The 17,090-nt window shown below is 52.1% G+C and overlaps 5 protein-coding genes across 5 annotated transcripts; 1 reads left to right on the top strand and 4 right to left on the bottom strand.

Annotated features, from left to right (window-relative positions):
- Nucleotides 1–1,534: 1,534 nt before the first annotated feature.
- Nucleotides 1,535–2,647, bottom strand: AA0111_g493 (hypothetical protein; the record flags this gene model as incomplete). The annotated part of the gene is made up of 3 exons (XM_028650985.1): nt 1,535–2,092; nt 2,145–2,277; nt 2,496–2,647. 3 exons carry the CDS (start codon nt 2,645–2,647, stop codon nt 1,535–1,537), a joined length of 843 nt encoding a protein of 280 aa, XP_028511916.1.
- A 577-nt stretch (nt 2,648–3,224) lies between these two features.
- Nucleotides 3,225–4,554, bottom strand: AA0111_g492 (hypothetical protein; the record flags this gene model as incomplete). Its single annotated transcript, XM_028650974.1, has 3 exons — nt 3,225–3,807; nt 3,857–4,410; nt 4,474–4,554. The coding sequence occupies 3 exons, from the start codon at nt 4,552–4,554 to the stop codon at nt 3,225–3,227; spliced, it is 1,218 nt and encodes a 405-aa protein (XP_028511915.1).
- A 2,725-nt stretch (nt 4,555–7,279) lies between these two features.
- Nucleotides 7,280–9,058, top strand: AA0111_g491 (hypothetical protein; the record flags this gene model as incomplete). The annotated part of the gene is made up of 1 exon (XM_028650963.1): nt 7,280–9,058. The coding sequence occupies one exon, from the start codon at nt 7,280–7,282 to the stop codon at nt 9,056–9,058; it is 1,779 nt and encodes a 592-aa protein (XP_028511918.1).
- Nucleotides 9,059–9,319: 261 nt separating this feature from the next.
- AA0111_g490 (hypothetical protein) lies at nt 9,320–11,272 on the bottom strand (the record flags this gene model as incomplete). Its single annotated transcript, XM_028650952.1, has 1 exon — nt 9,320–11,272. One exon carries the CDS (start codon nt 11,270–11,272, stop codon nt 9,320–9,322), a length of 1,953 nt encoding a protein of 650 aa, XP_028511917.1.
- Nucleotides 11,273–12,398: 1,126 nt separating this feature from the next.
- Nucleotides 12,399–15,965, bottom strand: AA0111_g489 (hypothetical protein; the record flags this gene model as incomplete). The annotated part of the gene is made up of 1 exon (XM_028650940.1): nt 12,399–15,965. The coding sequence occupies one exon, from the start codon at nt 15,963–15,965 to the stop codon at nt 12,399–12,401; it is 3,567 nt and encodes a 1,188-aa protein (XP_028512341.1).
- Nucleotides 15,966–17,090: the final 1,125 nt, after the last annotated feature.

Here is a 17,090-nt window from a genome sequence, read left to right as displayed (position 1 = left end):
TCCGTCGCATTGGGACGGCAGGCAATGACAGCACGTAACAGTACACCCTCCCACCACCCTCTGTAGATCTGGCAACACTATGCATGCATCGCGGGACCGGGTCGCTGTATCACAAACTCTACGATCGCACAACTTGCAGCCAATCGACCCACCCTTAAATCACGAACATGCGCACTGCGATGCACCTCCACGTGTTCGCGCAGTCTTGACCGGCCCTCTCACCCTTGGGTGGCGTGTTCCACTCGTCGATAGCCGGACCGCAATGTCACCAAACGATGGATGACAGATGTCAGAGAAATTGGACTATTGTCCGTAGCCATCGCCAATAGTTGATGACATCGACGCCATGGCTTAAATTACCCGGGCTATGGGAGCTTTCGAGGGTCCCGAAACAGACACCTATGCCCAGCATTTGTACTCTAGCGTGAATGCTACCTTAGCCCTTTGGTCCGCTTGACAGTCGACACACTTGAACGACGGCGTCGCTAGCTTCTTCTACCCAGTAAGTTGCTCATTTACCAGGGATCAGTACGCTCTTCATGATCGAGGCATTTTCTTCTTTGCGACCTTTCCTGCCCACAACGCTCACGCACCGTGTCCTCCACATCCCGCAGCGGCACTGACCCCTCTTTCGCCCGTACTTGGCAGCTACCTATCCAAGCAACAATGACTCTACCATCCGGCAATGGCCACTGTGCATGTAGCACCGTCGTCCCAACAAATGTGTAGTTCTATAGCTCAGCACTACGTTCACGCTACGTGACCCTCGTCCCTGCAGCAAGCTTTCTGTCACGTCATAATGCATCCAGTGGCTTTTTTCTAAACAAGGGTCAACGCAAGTAGTTGTAACTCTGAGCACCTGATATAGTCAAGTACTCCGGCGGATCGTTTGATGTGTTTCGAATTCATGTATGGGAATGTGATAATATATATGCACGTACAAGCCGCCGTGCTTTGAGCGCTTACTCAGATCTCGATGTTACGCATATACGACTAAGTTTGGGGTACGTACCACTACGCTCTGGCGGAATGACCTCCATGATAAGGACACTGGCCTCAACAATACTCTACTTATAACACGGCGCTATCAACACAATCTACTGATTGAACATGTGAAACCGATAAGCTTGTTGCCTACTTACATACGCCATGCTTTCCTGCTATCAAAACACCTTTGGCGGCCAATGTCCATGGTGTTAAACCCGAAGAACATACGGCCTAAGCCAGCACTACCCTCAGCCCGAATGCTGAGCAAAGCTTTTCGACATATCAGAATATCATGACCGCTGCTAGGTGCTCGACGGTAGATGTGATTCACAAAATCGAGATCTGATAGGACAAAGGAAACCAGTGTGAGTGAAAAACACGTCCTACAGGCCCCAAAAGAACATTTCGCCAGAGCCAGGCGCGTCATACAAATGTTCATTTGGATTATGCTGTGATAGAAGCCAGAGAGGGCTTTAACACGGGAAGCAAGAAAGCATTCCAAGGGAGGTAAGAAGAATCAAGCACGATGCAAAACCAAATCTTGCATCTATACTTGACTCACTCTAGCCCTCTTCCTCGTGCTTCCAGGAACCACGCTCGGCCCACCTCGACTCGGCCCATCATCACCGCCACGCTTCTTCTCTTGTTGGTCCAAGACAAGCTGGAGCACATCGTACGAGAATTGTGGGAACTCGAGACACATGGCCTTGAATTCTGGCTCGGCGTCGTGGCGTAGGCTGTAGCTGCGTGTAGCCCAGAAAGCAGCCACCGGCTTGCGGATAGTCGCGTCTTCGGGGTTGGATTCCTTGTACACGTAGCGTGCGTATGTGAGCTCCCCCTTTGCAGTTGAGGCCGTGCGGTGGATCTTCGAGTGTGCGAGGGACTTCAGCTCTGGGAGTTGGAGACGATCCGCGAGGGTGTAGATGCGTGCGTGAACAAGAAGACCCAAGCCTTCGTTATCAGTAGACGGCTGCCGCGGGTCCTTCTCGAGAGGTGCGTCGCGTGCGCTGGATGTTTTCTTGGGGAAGTATTCGCCGGTGTAGAGGTATTCAACCACTGAGCCCATAGCATCAACGTCGCAATCTTTGTAGACGATCTGGCGAGGCTAGAGACTGTCAGTAAGCGACCTCTGGCTGAGCGAGGACCTGGTAGCGTACCCCTCCTGGCGCAAACTTCTCAACTTGTTTGACGAACTCTGGCGACTTCACGAGAACTGCCTCGTGCGCTGAGTATGTAGTTCGGTCGTCTCCGGATCCCACGATGACTTCGACGATCGGACTCTTCATGAGACTGGTCGCATGTCAGCTGCGCACTCATTCTGTATGTCTTTGACCTTCATGAGGGCAAGGGACAATTCACAATTCCGCAAAGCTGAGGCAATGATTGCGCGCACTGTCTCCGGCTGTGTTCTAGCTGTCAAGCCTCATGCGCGCAACCAGTGCACCCCCGCTCTTGCCAGCTCACCAAAACATCCCCTGGCCTAATCTATGTATACGAGCGTGACTCACTCAGCGAAGACAACCAGCTTGGGCGTCTCTGGTTCAATCTCAGGCAAGAGTGTTGTCTCTCCCGCGCCAGCTTCAGCGTCGCCCGCACCCTCCATCTCAACGTCATTGGCGGGTGTGCCCTCAATCGGCGTCTGTTGCTCAAGATCCGCCATAACTATTATGATTGGGTATATGCGATAGCGGAGGAAAGTGTGTGGAAGCGAATGAAGCTATTCGAAACAAGCTCGAAGACAGCTATGCGGAATATCAATATCAGTAACCAGAAAATAGTATGAATCGCGAAAAGCGGATAGCTAGAGAGATGGTAGCGCTATACAAAAATCGCGTGTCAAAGCGCGTGGAACTACTTAGAGAGCGTTGAGTGGTGGTTGGACACGACCGGGAGCCTTCTCAAGAGCTTGTACGCGTCTTCGAGAGCTGGAGCTGGGGAGCTCTCTCCACGCTAACGCAGGAACAGGTCTTAGCGAGCGTCAGCCAGCATCACACAAACATGTCTGCACGAACACCATAGCAACGACTGCGAGTACATCAGAGATAGGTTGAATTCAAATCTAGAATATATACATATAACATCGCTACTTGCGTGATATCCAATTGCGACATGGGTAATTTTCAGGTGCTCTAACCAACGCCGCCGATAATGCTATGCTCCATAAATGCGACGAGATTAAAGTGAACAAGGTTCTCAACCGGAGCCAAGGGCTAAAGGGAAGTAGTCGGATCGTCAGACTACAGACGGCCACCCTTCTCGTGGAAGCGATCGCCAGTTGTGGGGACGGGTTTGTCCGCTCGGATAACGTAAAGTAGGAGATCCTCAAGCGGGATGAAGACGTAAAAGAACTTGTTGCAAAGGAAGGAAAGGAAGACGAAGCAGGTAGCCACCAATGCGTCCATGAAGTAATGGTTGGCCGTAGCAACGATAACTGTCAAGATGAACGAAGGGTATCCGATTCCTAGAAGTAGGTAGAAGATCTTCCAGAATGCGTTCTTGCGTACTTCGCCCTGTTCCAGGGTGCGGCGGAAAAGACCGGAGTGGTAGATCATGGTCATGCCAATGCAGAAAGAGTAGCCAAAGTGCATCGATGGCATGGCTGCGAGCTGGTTGACGAACTTGCCGCTCATCCATACACTTTGTGCGTCGTCGTGGCGGACAGTGTCAAGGAAGCCATATTCGGTCGGTAGAAGTCGTGGTGGCATGCATGGGTATACAACAAATGTCATGAAAGCGCAGAAGTTGGTCAAGGTAAGGGTTCGGCGGGCGATGGCAAAAGTGTCAAAGGACGGTGCGACGTAGTAGTACCAGCAAATGAATCTTGGAGAAATTAGCAAAGACCTAATACGTTCTTCAACAGCAAACTTACCCAACCGTTCCAGGAATGTGAATCAGCGCATAGCACTTGTTCAGCACTGTAAGAGCGTCTTGGTGTCCATGCATGAACCACTGTTGGACATCTCTTTCGCGGACAGGGAATAAGAATCTCAGGAAACCATATTCTTCCGCTTCTAGTACTGCGATTCCATGTTCCTGTGCTACGTCCCAAATTCCTCGCCCGGCGAAGAGCTTGGCCGATGCAATGGCAGTCATGCGGTAGAATGCGTAGTTGATGACCCAGTAGAACATCTCAATCAAGAACGGGAAACGCTGCAGTATGCGACTGTGTATGTTGTTTCGAAAGCGCGATGTGCTGGGTGTTGTGACCTTCCACCAGAGGATATTGCGGACTTTGGGTGCGTTGGGGTTCTTGGTCGCGCTGATCTCGTCGAAGTCGCTGTCGCTGTCTGATTGCAGAAGGCGGTCTGTGGATTCGTTCGGTGTGTTGTCAAGATAACCGGTCCGCTGTGATGATCGACCGAAGATCTTGAAGTCTCGTTTCCGTGTTATGAACATGGCGAAGAAAAGGATACTGGCGACCATCTGCTCGCATGCCCCTGTCAGTATGCTATACTATGGGAACTCTGATGTGGTTCAGGTACGTACAACTGGTTCGCACCATCCTGGCAGCTTCCAGGCTGGTTTGCTGTTCCATTGGCCGTCGTCTGGTAGGGTAGAGTTTGCCATGTTGTGTCGCGTGCGTGCGTGCAAGTTCGGAGCTGTGTCGCCTAAGGGGTCTGCGGGATGCTGCTTGTTGATACTCGTGGAATAGAGTATGCTGCTCAAAATGGTCCAACGGGAGGTGCACTTGTCGGCTCTATTTTCTCCCGGGTACGCGCGGAGCCTGGTGGTCGGGCTCGAGGTATGTCGACAACACAGGTAAAGGAGTGACAGGAAACAAAAGAGGGGAAAGGGTTCAAGACCAAAAATGGAGAGTGGAGGAGTGACCGCTTGCTTCACTCGATGCTTAGCGGACCTATGATGGTGCTTGCCTAGAAGTCTGGTTGAAGCCCGGATTCCGGCAAAGGAGGTCAGACGTCCTGATCCAAGCGTGCGTATGCGTACCAAAGTCCCACTTTTTCACCTCTAGCGGCTTGGACCTGCGCAGCGGCGCGCAAGCCGCTGAGGCACAGGCTTCCACCCATCGTCTTTCTCTTTGGCCCATCTCCATCTGATGCACATGCCTCCGCCATCGTCGCTACCATCCGTTGCAGTGTCGCGTGCTCATCGCTGGCTGTGCACGCGACCACCGCTGAGGTTTGCTGGCGCCACTGGCATGCCACCGGTATAATCATACAGGCTTGGGGTAAGCGCAAGGCATTGTGACGTCAATTGCTCATTTCGTCGGGGCGCAGTTGAGCCGTACACCGTACAGCAAAGAAAGGAAGCAGGAAGCGTCAAAGCAAGTGCTCGCCTAACCCATGGCCTAACCCGGTTGGCTGCCCCCCAGATCTTATGACATGCTATTTCAACATGCCCATCCTCATACTGTGCTTACTACTGTACTCGGTGCCTCAACACTGCCACTCTTCTGCCTTGGCAGCTCAGCGGATTGGGGCGGACAGAACTCCTTGGTGTTGTGAGGATGCTGTCGCTACATTGCATCTCGGATTCGGATCATTACCCTTCCTCCGACCCACTGAGTAGCCGCGCCGAAGCCCCTGAGCGCGAGGAAACTTCAGCGAACATCTCGACAACGATGGGCAGTTTTCAAGCTATTGCTTGATCTTAGTACAAGGGGCCTGAACTGAAGCGGATTTGCTTGGCGCGCAAAGGCGGTAAAGCGCCAACAATAAGCATTGTCTAAATTTGCCGGTCAATCTCCCTACCGAGGCCCGGGCAGCCACATTTCAGCCCTGGCGTTTTTTACGGGACCCTAGCACATATACGAGAAACACAACACACTGTCTCGACGTATGTGTTCACCGCATTTCGCAAGGACATCCCCCTGACATGAGGCGGTTACCCGATCGCAAAATATGTTGCGAAGACTGAATTGTAGTGACGTTCGGTTACTACTCTTCCATTTCCAAGTCGGTAAGCGAATACTAGAACTACTGAAAGTCCCGAAGGCTCCGGCTGAGCATGGTTTGTATGAGAGTTGAAAAATAGGTCACAATATTTTCATCTCCGGTCATCTTCTGCTTTCAGTCGTTCCTTCAGGGTGCGTTCAGAAATATCTCTTGGGGAGGATACAGTAGAGATAGAGCTCATCAGCAATTCACTTTCCGTCTTGAACGAATGAAGCTGACGCTCGCCGTCCGCTTGCGACGAATGGAAAATAAGCACGCGTGATATTCGCGCCACCAGCGCTGTTGTGTCAAAAGTCTCCAGTTTCTTGTCTACGCGTCGTCAGGAGTCATTGATGGACGTTTTCGGGCTTGCATCATTGCCTCTTCGGTTGGATAGTTTGGTACATCATACCCCTAGTTTTCTTGGGCATTTCAGTGTATCGTACGATCCTGTCACTTACAAGAAAACGGAATGTTTATCAAGTCACAACTTTCATCTCGACCTCGGATCATGTCGTACCCGGAGCCTAGTGTGTCATGAAACCAAGAGACCTCCGACTGCAGATTCTGCAAACGCCCACTCAGTTGCGCGAACGTCCAAACAACTCCCTGATCATTTTGACATCATCTCGGCCTCCGATGGTCGTTGTGGCTTGGGCCTGAGGCTCATGGCTGCCATGATATCCGGGCACTACTCTGTATTGGGCCGCTGAAACATTGCCCGCCTCACACCCCTAGCATGCATATATGTATCCCCGCCGAGGAAGCGAGCTTCAATACTGCAATACTCCTGCAGCCTGACCTGCTACATACTCTCCGACGGTTCCTGTCAGGCCAAGACTTTGACGAGCGGATCCACGCTTCGATGCTTCTTTCTCGTCTTTCATGAATCTGATTGGTCTTTTCCGTGCTGCGCCTCATCGCGCACATGGATCTGGCCCCGGTAACGTCTACGCCAAGCACTGTCAATGCTATCTAGACGGCGGAGAGACAGCTGTAAGTGTTCGAGAGATGTGGGGGAACAGTGTCGTCGTCACCCTGCCTAGCCGCCTAGCCGCCTGAAGGCATCCTCGACAAGGCGAAAACGATGCCGGGAACCCATCAAACACCACCAAGTATGGAACTGCTCCAGATGATCTGTTTGCTTCTAGGGGTACGGTCTGAATCTTCTCCATGCCGTAAGAGCCGATCAGGGTACATATATCACGAAGTCCCAAATCTCACAAATTCTGCCCACTCTTCATCAAGTCGTCTTCAAACAACCACCTTCTTTTCTCCAAAGTGCCGTGCACTAGTGTTTAATTTTATTGAGCTGAGCTCTTCATTCTCTCTTTTTTCCATTGTAATAACGAAGACTCAAGTTCCATCACTGTCCTTCTAGATCAACCCAAACACCCATAATGAAGACCATATACCCGCTTCTTACGCTCCTTTCGGCAGCTGCCGTCGCTGCCGGTCCTCTTCCTAGGAACGCAAAGCTGGCTGCTCGTATCAACATTGACGTTCCGTCCCGGGTTGTAGCGCGTACCGAACATCTGGGCGAGGCTGCGCCCGCCCCAGCAGTTGATCCTGCTAAGGCTGCCGCTGATGCTATGGAGTCAATGCATGTAGCTGAAGCAGAGGCCAAAGACAAAGCCCACCAGGAGGCCGCTGCAAAGATGGAGGCCGAGCATCAGGCAAAGGCCGAAGCAGAGGAGAAAGCACATCAGGAAGCGGCGGCAAAGATGGAAGCCGAGCACCAAGCTAAGGCAGAAGCAGAAGAAAAGGCTCATCAAGAGTCTGCCGCTGCTATGGAAGCCATGCACGTTGCCTCTGAGCAGGCAAAAGCTTCCGCTCACAAGGCCTCCGCAGATGCCATGGAGTCTATGCATGTTGCGTCGGAGAAGGCCAAGGATGCAGCCCATAAGTCCTCTGCAGACGCCATGGAAGCCATGCACGTTTCCAAGGAGTTAGCCAGTATCTCAGCAGCAGCCACTACTACCGAAGAAGTTGCAGCGACAACTACAGCCGAGGCCATCACTCACGAAACTGTTGCGTCAGAGACTACAACTATGGTCGAACAGACTGCGGCCCCCATGGTCACCCAACATTCCATGCCACCGCCTCCGCCTGCCGCTGAGATGCCTCCTCCACCGCCTGCTGCGGAGATGCCTCCTCCAGCTGAGATGCCCGCACACACAACTCAAGCAGCACCAGAACACACCATGCCTCCTCCACCTCCTCCTGCCGAGATGCCACCACCAGCTGAGATGCCGGCTAAGGAGACTCAGGCGGCGCCAGAACACACTATGCCCCCTCCCGCTGCTGTCACTGTTGTTCCTGAAGCTCCTGCGGCTGGTAACATGTCCGTGACCCACCCAGCACCACCAGCGCCTATGGTCACTGAGAGCTTTTCCTTAGTAATGGGCGAGGCCGCGAACTCGACCATGCTGGTCGCTTCGTCCACTGCAAATGCTACTGCGCCTGCGGCCACCGAGACGCCCAACGCGGCTGAGGAGGAAAAGAAGAAGGCCGAAGAAGAGAAGAAGAAAGCTGAGGAAGAAAAGAAGAAGGCTGAGGAAGAGAAGAAGGCCGCTGAGGAGCAGGCCAAGCAACAAGAAGAAGCTGACAAGAAAGCAGCCGAGAAGGAGAAGAAGGCGCAAGAGGAAGCGGACAAGAAGGCCAAGGAAGAGGCTGACAAAGCTGCCAAGGAAGAGGAGAAGAAGGCCAAGGAGGAAGAAAAGAAGGCTGCTGAGGAACAGAAGAAAGCCGAGGAAGACGCTAAGAAGAAGGAAGAGGCTGACGCTAAAGCCGCTGAGGAAGAGAAGAAGAAGCAGGAAGAGGCTGACAAGAAAGCTACCGAGGACGAGAAGAAGCAGCAGGAGAAGGACAAGGCAGAGCAAGAGCAAGCTGGACAGCAAGACGGAGCTGAACAAGACGACAAGGAGGGTGACCAGCAAGATGAAGCTGAGGAAAGCGACGACGAGGGCGAAGCAGACCAGCAGGACGACGCTGCTAAAGCGGAGCCAGTCCCCGCTGAAGAGCAGAATGGCCAGTCTGCAGCACCCGCGGTACCAGCCCCTGCTTCTGGCGACGCTGTCGTCGAGTACCCAGCTGGGTTCCTCACCTCTTCCGCTCGCCGGCGCGCTGAGATGGCTAACATGCCTATGAAGCGTGGTATGAGGGTCGTCGCCTTCTAATCCATACGATAAGCTGAATGTTCAAGATCTTGAGATTTAGTTAGAGTCGCGCATCTGGACATGCATAAGATTTAGAAGATGTTTGAGTATGTAGTGTTTTGAGTAGATATGAGTAATTACAATGAGAAAAGTCACTACTACCTAAATGAGATATTGCTCTGTAGCTTGGATACCTACTAATAAAGTAGTGGTAATTATCTCCAGCAATAACTATTGGAAAGACAGCTGATAAGAAAGCTCCTCATGACTCCAGAGTAGAGGCTAAGAAATGACTAGCTTCTCCCACTTCTTCTTCCCCTTCAATGACTTTCCGCTTTTCTGCTGGGTGCTTGGTGTCTTACCTACACCAGTCGCATACGTCTGCTTGGTGTCACTTGCCTTAAATACAGTCTTGCTAGCCTCAGTCTTGCCTCTGAACGCAGCAGTAGCCATGCTGCTGCTTTTGATGTTGGCCATGCTCGTCTTATGCGGCCTTGACAAGGCTGGAAATGCGTGGTCTTGGCTTGCCCTTGCCTGTGCTGAAGCAGGTGTTGTCGTGGAACGAATCTCGGCCCATACACTTTTCGGTGAAAGAATTGAGGGCATATTGAAACTAGTAGGTGGTGACTGTAGCTTTGTGTGGTCTCCTGAGGCGTTGACTGCGCTTATTGAAATTGAGGTCGAGACACTCGTCACTTGACCACCACTAGTATCATCTTCATTACTCTTTGAAACAGCTGACACATCGCTCTCCTGATCATCAGATTGCCTTTGCCAGTTGTGAGGCTTTACGAAATCCCATAGATTTACTGGAGGGGGCAGGCGCGATCGTTTTGATCGTCTTGGGACATGTGGCGGTGAAGCTTGCGACGGATCGACCCATGAACGTCCTACTTGAGAGGCCAGGTCTTTAGGAGGCTGCTTTTGTGCCGCTCGTAGCAACCGGTTCCTTACTCTAGGGTCTGGATGAGTTGACGCCATGTCTCGAGCAGACTCCCCTTGCCCAGATGCATCGGGGTTTGCACCTTGCGCTAGCAGCGTCTCCACGATTTGGTAGACCTCTTGATGCAGCTCCCTCTTACGAATCTCGCCTCTGCAGGTATCATATGAGATAATGTTGTATAGCGCCGAATCAAGGTAGCCCGTCTGTTCCATTTGGAGCTGTGTTTTCAATTGAGCGAGATAATCGACAACCTTGACGAGCTTTGCGGCTACAGCTAGTTCCATGATAGCTGCAATATAGCCTTCCTGGTGCCACTCGATTGATGTCACAGACGGTAACCGCCGTAGGATGACATGCTCGTATTTCCTAACCAGTTCTGACGGAAGTGATCGGAAATCTCCTTCAGAAGCCACCCGAAAGAGCTCCTTTGTGACGGAATCACTGGGGTCATTGACGGAATCCAGAGCTTGCAAAAGCCGTAATACGATATGCTCGTGTCGCTCGGTTATGGTTACAGAAAGTATTTGAAGGCTGTCCTGAACGACCGGGCTCGCGCCAGCTTGCAGGAGCAGTTGTACCAGGCCTTCGTGACCGTGATATGCTGCATGTAGAAGTGGCGTAGATACAAGTGTGCGTAACTTTTTCTCGTAACAACACACAATATTGCGTGCAGAGATTGCGTGGACGTCTGCACCAAAATGCAGGAGCAACTTGGCCATCTCTACGTCACCGTGCGATGTAGCGATTGATAAAGGCGAAAATGTCAAGCACACCTCGCTAAAGCACACGCAGTGCATAGAACACTGAGGACTGTAGAATCTGAGCCTCGGTTCGTGATAAATACGTGCTTCCACATCCGCGCCCCTCTGCAATAGTCTTTTTACCATCCCTATCCTTCTCTTGTCAAGAGCAAATTTCATCAGGCTGACACTCCGCGTGCGTACCTCCTCGCGCAGGATGGCGTCCATAACAAGAGGATAGAACCGATGGCTTGCTTGTGCGAGTGGGCTTAGATATATATTTCCCCCATTTCCCGGATCTCCCAGATATCCTGCATACGCAAAGTTTCCCAGATGCGCAAAGTTCCCCAGATACGCAACGATTCTCAGTACGATATCGTCCGGTAGAGCGGTGAGTCTGCTGACATGTGTTCGAGAATAGTCGAGGGCGAAGTCGAGAAGGCGGTGGTTGACTTGACTGAGGCGCCGGAGGTAGGCAGGGCCGAGCGATGCAGCAAGTTCGAGAAGAAGCTCGTTTGGGAGCTTGAATAATCCTTGTGATACGTTCGCCATGTTGTAGTTATGGGTCCGTCTATGGAGTCAGGGAAAGTGGAATCGTACGTCTCAGGAACCAGTTCAGAGATGGTCACGTCGATTGCTTATAGTACCGTATACACGATTCGTCTGAATGTGTGCAACGATGGAATCGTAAGATCCATTAAATGGGAGAGAGACTTGCTGACGCGATCGTGATATGATCTGTGCACAAGAGTAACTTCCCCTACAGCTGGTGCCTATACAGCCTGCATCAGTGCATTCTGATTAGATCAATGGCCGCACTACATACAAGGGAAGGAATGAATAGTATGGAAATGATAAGCTCTACCTTGCAGCTCCTAACAGAAGAACTCATAAAGATAAACAGCATTGTAGACTTCTAGATCTTCTATCCACGCCTACATGCCTCTTGATACGCTTTATTGTAGTAGGACGGAGTACTACCTAGGTATGGTCTGAAGAGATGTTCAGTTTTTCTCTTTGATGTAGTGGCTGTACTACTCATTCACTTATCATTGTTGTGACTTCTTATAACTTTCGAGCTTAGGCTTGAGTCTGGATGTGCTTTATCGCCACAGACGTTAGTACTAGACTCGACTCATGCTTGCATATGGAGAGTGAATAAGTTAAAGAGGTAAATGCAATATGATTCTCCGAAATGCCCATCCATACCATGCTACCAAATGCTAAAGTCGACCTGGTATCCCCGCTCTTAAACAATCCAACTTGCACAAAAACGCCTAAAATGGGAGATGTTCACAACCTGTCTTTACTGCAAATTTTCAAACAAACCCCAGATCGTCCATCATGAAATGAATCACGACACAACCACACAAATTAACGCCAACCAATCCAAAACATGAACGCTTGCTCAGATATGAACACCCACAAAACGCTAAAAGAAAGCCTAAAAGAAGGAGTTGAGAATGAATGAACAGACACATACAGGAACATTAAAATAGTACTAAACTTGGTATGAAGACAGGTAAAATGAATGGCAAAGTAGTTAAATGGTGTGACTTGATGAATGGAAAGGAGTAACGAATGAACGCTCTCAATGTCAAACTTTTGGTCCTTGCGAACCGAGACCTAAGTCTTCTTCTGCTTCTCATGTTCGCGCATGGAAAAATCGATGGAGTGCTTAAAAGGAAATGGACTGAGAGAGGTAGGCAGAGAGATCGTTCGATGCGCGATGTTTGTCATCTTCGTCACCGTCGGACTCTTCTGCTGGTGACATGTAGTCATCGAGGAAGGGGTCGTGTTGTGAAGCCTTTCGTGGCAGCTTATCCTTAGATGATGAGCCGACAGTGCTTGCTTTCTTAGATGCTTTCTTCGAAATGTGTTTGGCTTCGGCTGAAACAACATCCATGGAATCCACGGGTTTTGGACCTGTGTTTGAAGAGACTGGAGTACGACTACTGGCTGGTCGGATGGTGGTGTTCGAGTTCTTTTCTTCCAAAGCTTTGTCTTGAACATCTTCAACCTTCAGTACATTTGACGGTCCAACACTGGGTATTGGTGGAGGCGGCATCGATGTGCGCGCCTCTTTCTGCTTCTCTTTCTTCTGCGGCGATGCTGGGATGGTAAATATCGGTATGGGCTCTGGCTTAATCTCTAGCTCAGCTCCACGGACACCATCGCCAAATACTGGGCCACTTTTCTCATCCCATAGCCGCTCGTCGATTCTTGCCTCGTCTCCACTGGAGAAGTTTAGGTCTTTGATGCTTTCAATGCTTTGGCGCATGCGCTCGCTTTCGAACGATCTCCGCTCAGGCTCGCCAAAGCCAGAATCTTGATGCAGTGGCATACGGTATCCTTGTGCGACTGAGAAACCCGTTCCAGTTCTCCGCGAGGCTTCCGGACGGTCGAAGACGGAGAAACCAGTGCTGACCCGTGATGGGGGTGCAGTGTTGGAAGCGGAAGAGTCCATGGCAACGTCGTACTCCAGGTTGGCGAGCACGGCAGAATCAGGTATATGAAACTGCCGGCCCTCGTAGTAGTCTGGCGTAGCATCTAGCTCCGAGGGGGTGTGATCTGGTGGTCCTTGTGATAGCTCATGCACTCGACTGCTAAAGGAAGTCTTGTTTCCAATCTCTCGGTCACGGCCACGGTCAGACGATTCTTGTAGACTGCTTTCCATGGAATGTGGCTCAGTTGGCTGGAGCCCACTGACAAAGGAGACCCTTAGAGGAGTGTCTTCGGCTGATCTGCTACCTAGAAATGAATTCTCCATCTCACTCGGTGGACCGGTGAGGTGTATATCTTTCGGCTCCTGTGTGGTAAAGTCGTGGACGTCAAGGTCGGCGCATCCCCTTTGGACAAGTTTGGTATCACCATCGATGTAAATTTGCTCCCATCTCGTCTCTCGACTGGCTGGTAGACTTGCAAGCTCATTCTCAAGTTCTGAGTCGTCAAGCGACATGACGGAACGGTGAGCAGGGTAAGGCGAGTATTCACTCCGTCCAGTCCTGTTGCCAATGCTCAAAGGGCCAGGGGAGCGTCCACGATCTGAGCCGTTGTTGGGAATGATATATGAGCCAGAAGATGCGGGATACTCTGTAAGGGGCACATGAATCTCCTCGAACGACGACTGCTGCCGTGAGTGGCGGCGGTGTTTCGATATGTCCTCGAGATCAACTGCCGTCCTGGGGTCGATATACTCCTTGTCGCTCCTGTGCGTAGAGGCGCTGTTTCTGACAGCAGCCTTGGGCTTAAAATCTCTATCTAGTACATCCTCTGGGAACCGTTTGAGAAGGTTTGCTGCTGATGGTCTCGCTCGGGGCGAGTCACTAAGGCAGGCTCTGATGATGTCGCGAAAATACACTGGAACATCGGTGTTTGGCCGATCGAGTGTGCGGGTCAGTGGCTTTTGCTGGCGCTCCGGCTCGTCTTGCTGTTCTGCTAGCGCCCACAGCACCATACCGAGTTGGTAGAGATCCGACTTGACACCAATATATATCGATATTCGTTGTCCGCTTTCGATAAGCTTGGCTAGCTCAGGTGGTTCCCAGCCGACAGGGCAGCCGCGACGGTTGATATCAATGATTTTCGCATTGTCGTCGTTGTCTATGACGATGTTGGAGAGTGTAAAGTCGCCTTGTACAAAGCCGGCTTCGTGGATCTCGGATAAACCTTCGATGATCTGTCGTGCCCATCGTTCACGTCGCTCCCAGTAAAGTTGGCCTGTTGGCTTGAAGTCATAGATCATATCCACCAACGCGCCTTGCTCAGCATAGCTGATTAGCAGGCCTTTAATAAGCTCGTTCTGCTCGTCAACTATCACACCTTCGAATCTGATGACGCATTTGGATTCTTGCACGCTGATCAAAGCATTGATCTCGTACAGAAACTCTTCGACTGCATCTGGGCCGGGAATCTCCTTCTTGATGTATGTCCTGTTATTGACCGAGACTTTGTACACGAAGCCTGAGATGTGAGAGTCGAAGGTGACTGCGTTCTCCCGGAAGCGCTTGCAGTCTAGGTGCTCGATTGCTGACGTGGATGGGTACGGAATGATCTCATTAATATCCTCAGTAACGTGCACATGGAGTTGACCATCCGTTGTTTCGAGCTTGAGATTCGTGACAGTATCGTAAAATTGAATGCTCGCCAAGGAGTCACGGATCGCTTCGTAGATTCGGGAGCTCTTATCGCGCTGGTAGTGCAGCGTCTTGAGATCAGACTCGAGTGAGTCGGGCTCTAGGTGTCGGTAGTCGCACGATACTGTCACTCTCCTCCATTTGTTTGGCTGCTCGGCGAATGTGACGAAGAACTTTTCACGATCCGACATGTCTCGGAAGTGCATGCTGAGGTTCAGGATCCACTTGGCCTCGAGCTCCTCCTGTAACTGTATATCGTCAATGTCCGAGTTTGAGCGATGCGAGCCGTGTTCCGAGAAAGCATCGGCTACCTCCATTGGCGGCAGGGGCGGGGGCGGCGGCCTCTCTACTGGAGGCGGCCCCTCGACGGTGGACATTTCGCCGGCAGACATGTAGTCTTCAGCTTCTTCTATGCCGTAATCCACCTGCCGTGCGCCTGCGGGTATGTTGGAGTCGGGTCCTCCGCCAATTATGCGTTCCCCGCGTTTTATATCTGCAAATGACTCAGCCGCTCTCAACGATGCCGCTCGCAGTGAGTCGGCCTCTCGCAATGACTCGACTTGGAATGATTTGACTCCTCGCAATGAATCCATCTCCCGCAATGACTCCTTCTCCTTCTCACTGTTGCTCTCGTTCGGACTCAGGACGTCAGGGGCAGACATGGACGGCATGGACATTGGAGGCGGCGAGGGGTTCCGTTTCGAGGGGACGGAGCTCTTGCGGTCTTCCGAGACAGCTCTCCGTGGTTCGGTCTCGGGTACCTCGAGCAGATTGTCTCTCTTCTCGCTCTGCATGCGCTTAAAGGTCAGGGGTCTAGGCAGCCCTGGGATGACCTTCTTGCTGCCTCTCCTCCCCAGCAGCCCACCACTCGAGTGCGGCCTCTTCATCTCCTTCTTCTCCTCCTTGTTCTCTTTATTGGCACCAGCCGCCTGCTTGGCAAACTTGGTGGGCGAGGGCGGCGGAGTGTGCTCGTCCTTCTTCAGCCAGGAGCCGATCTTCTGGAAGTTGAGGCGGTCCCACATGCTCCTGTGCTCGGCCACTTCGGTGCGCGCACGCTGCCGGCTGGCACTCCTGCTCGTGTCGCCATTGTCGGCTGATAGCAGCGGCATCTTCTGGTAGTCAGGCTCGGCTCTCCCAGCCTTCTTAACCCCCTCGGCCAGCCTTCACGGTGCGAGGAAGGAGCAACGCAGGCAGGCGTGAGGTGAGCTGCCGTGTGGTTGCGCTGCGGGGGGAGGTCCCTTGTCGGATATGGATGGATTGGATTGATGCTATCGATTTGGCGCCGGCTGCATGCTGTGTCGCGGTCGTGTGTAACTGTGGCTTCCGACGTCCATGGATCTAGTTCATGCTCCGTGCCACACCACTTCCCTCGCAGATTTTGACGGCTGCAAATTCTGCACGACAATCTCCGTGGTAATGACGAAAGTACCGTCTGTGTCTAATGTTGACGCCCAAGCGACATGCGCAGCTGTTGGCGCCTAACCCTAATGACAGACAAACGGACCGTGGTTGGCGAGCAGCGACGCTGCTGATGATGAGGCTCAGCGGCGGAGCAGGCAGTAGTAGGGCGACTTGGGGCAGGCTGACGTCCGGATGCGAGTGGAGGCGGGCGACGGCGGCGGCGACGGCGACGCGATGCAATGTGCGATGATGAGTCGTCCCAAGTAAGATGGGATGGATGCGACTGAGGCTGGGGCCGTCGGACCAATCAGCTCAGCTAAGGCACAAGTCCCCAGGCGGGCGAACGGTCGAACACGGCGTTAGCGTATTCCAAGTAAAATGCAGCAAATCAAATATTCCAGAGGCGAGGCGTCGGCACCTCTCACACCCCTAAAGCCTTCGGTCCCAAGTCTCACGAGCAAAAGAGAAGCGGGGAAGGGAGACAAGAAAGAATAATATTCAGAGAGAACAAATTTTGCGCTGTGCAGCTGCCCCCTATGTTAGGCCATGTATCTTCTGTACAGCTGGCGGTCAAGCGCCAACACCACATTGGACAGAAAAGGCCCTCTGCCTGCAGCATCCGCAGCAGCAAAAACCCGAATCTGGTCCCTCGATCGTCAAATCAGGCACGAGTGCGCCCTGGGTCCCGCCGTGACATACCACCGATGACATACTGATTGGTTCCTGCTCGCGTGTGACAGCCACTCTAACAACCTGCGGTGAGAGTCACACACATCTCACCGTCGCATCTTGCTCTACTGCGTCGTCAACCACCCTTCCCTCCTTCTCCCTCC

The sequence above is a fragment of the Alternaria arborescens genome (assembly GCF_004154835.1).
Source record: "Alternaria arborescens strain FERA 675 chromosome Unknown contig_1, whole genome shotgun sequence".
NCBI classification, from domain to species: Eukaryota; Fungi; Ascomycota; class Dothideomycetes; order Pleosporales; family Pleosporaceae; genus Alternaria; species Alternaria arborescens.
This window is presented reverse-complemented; position numbering and strand designations above follow the sequence as displayed.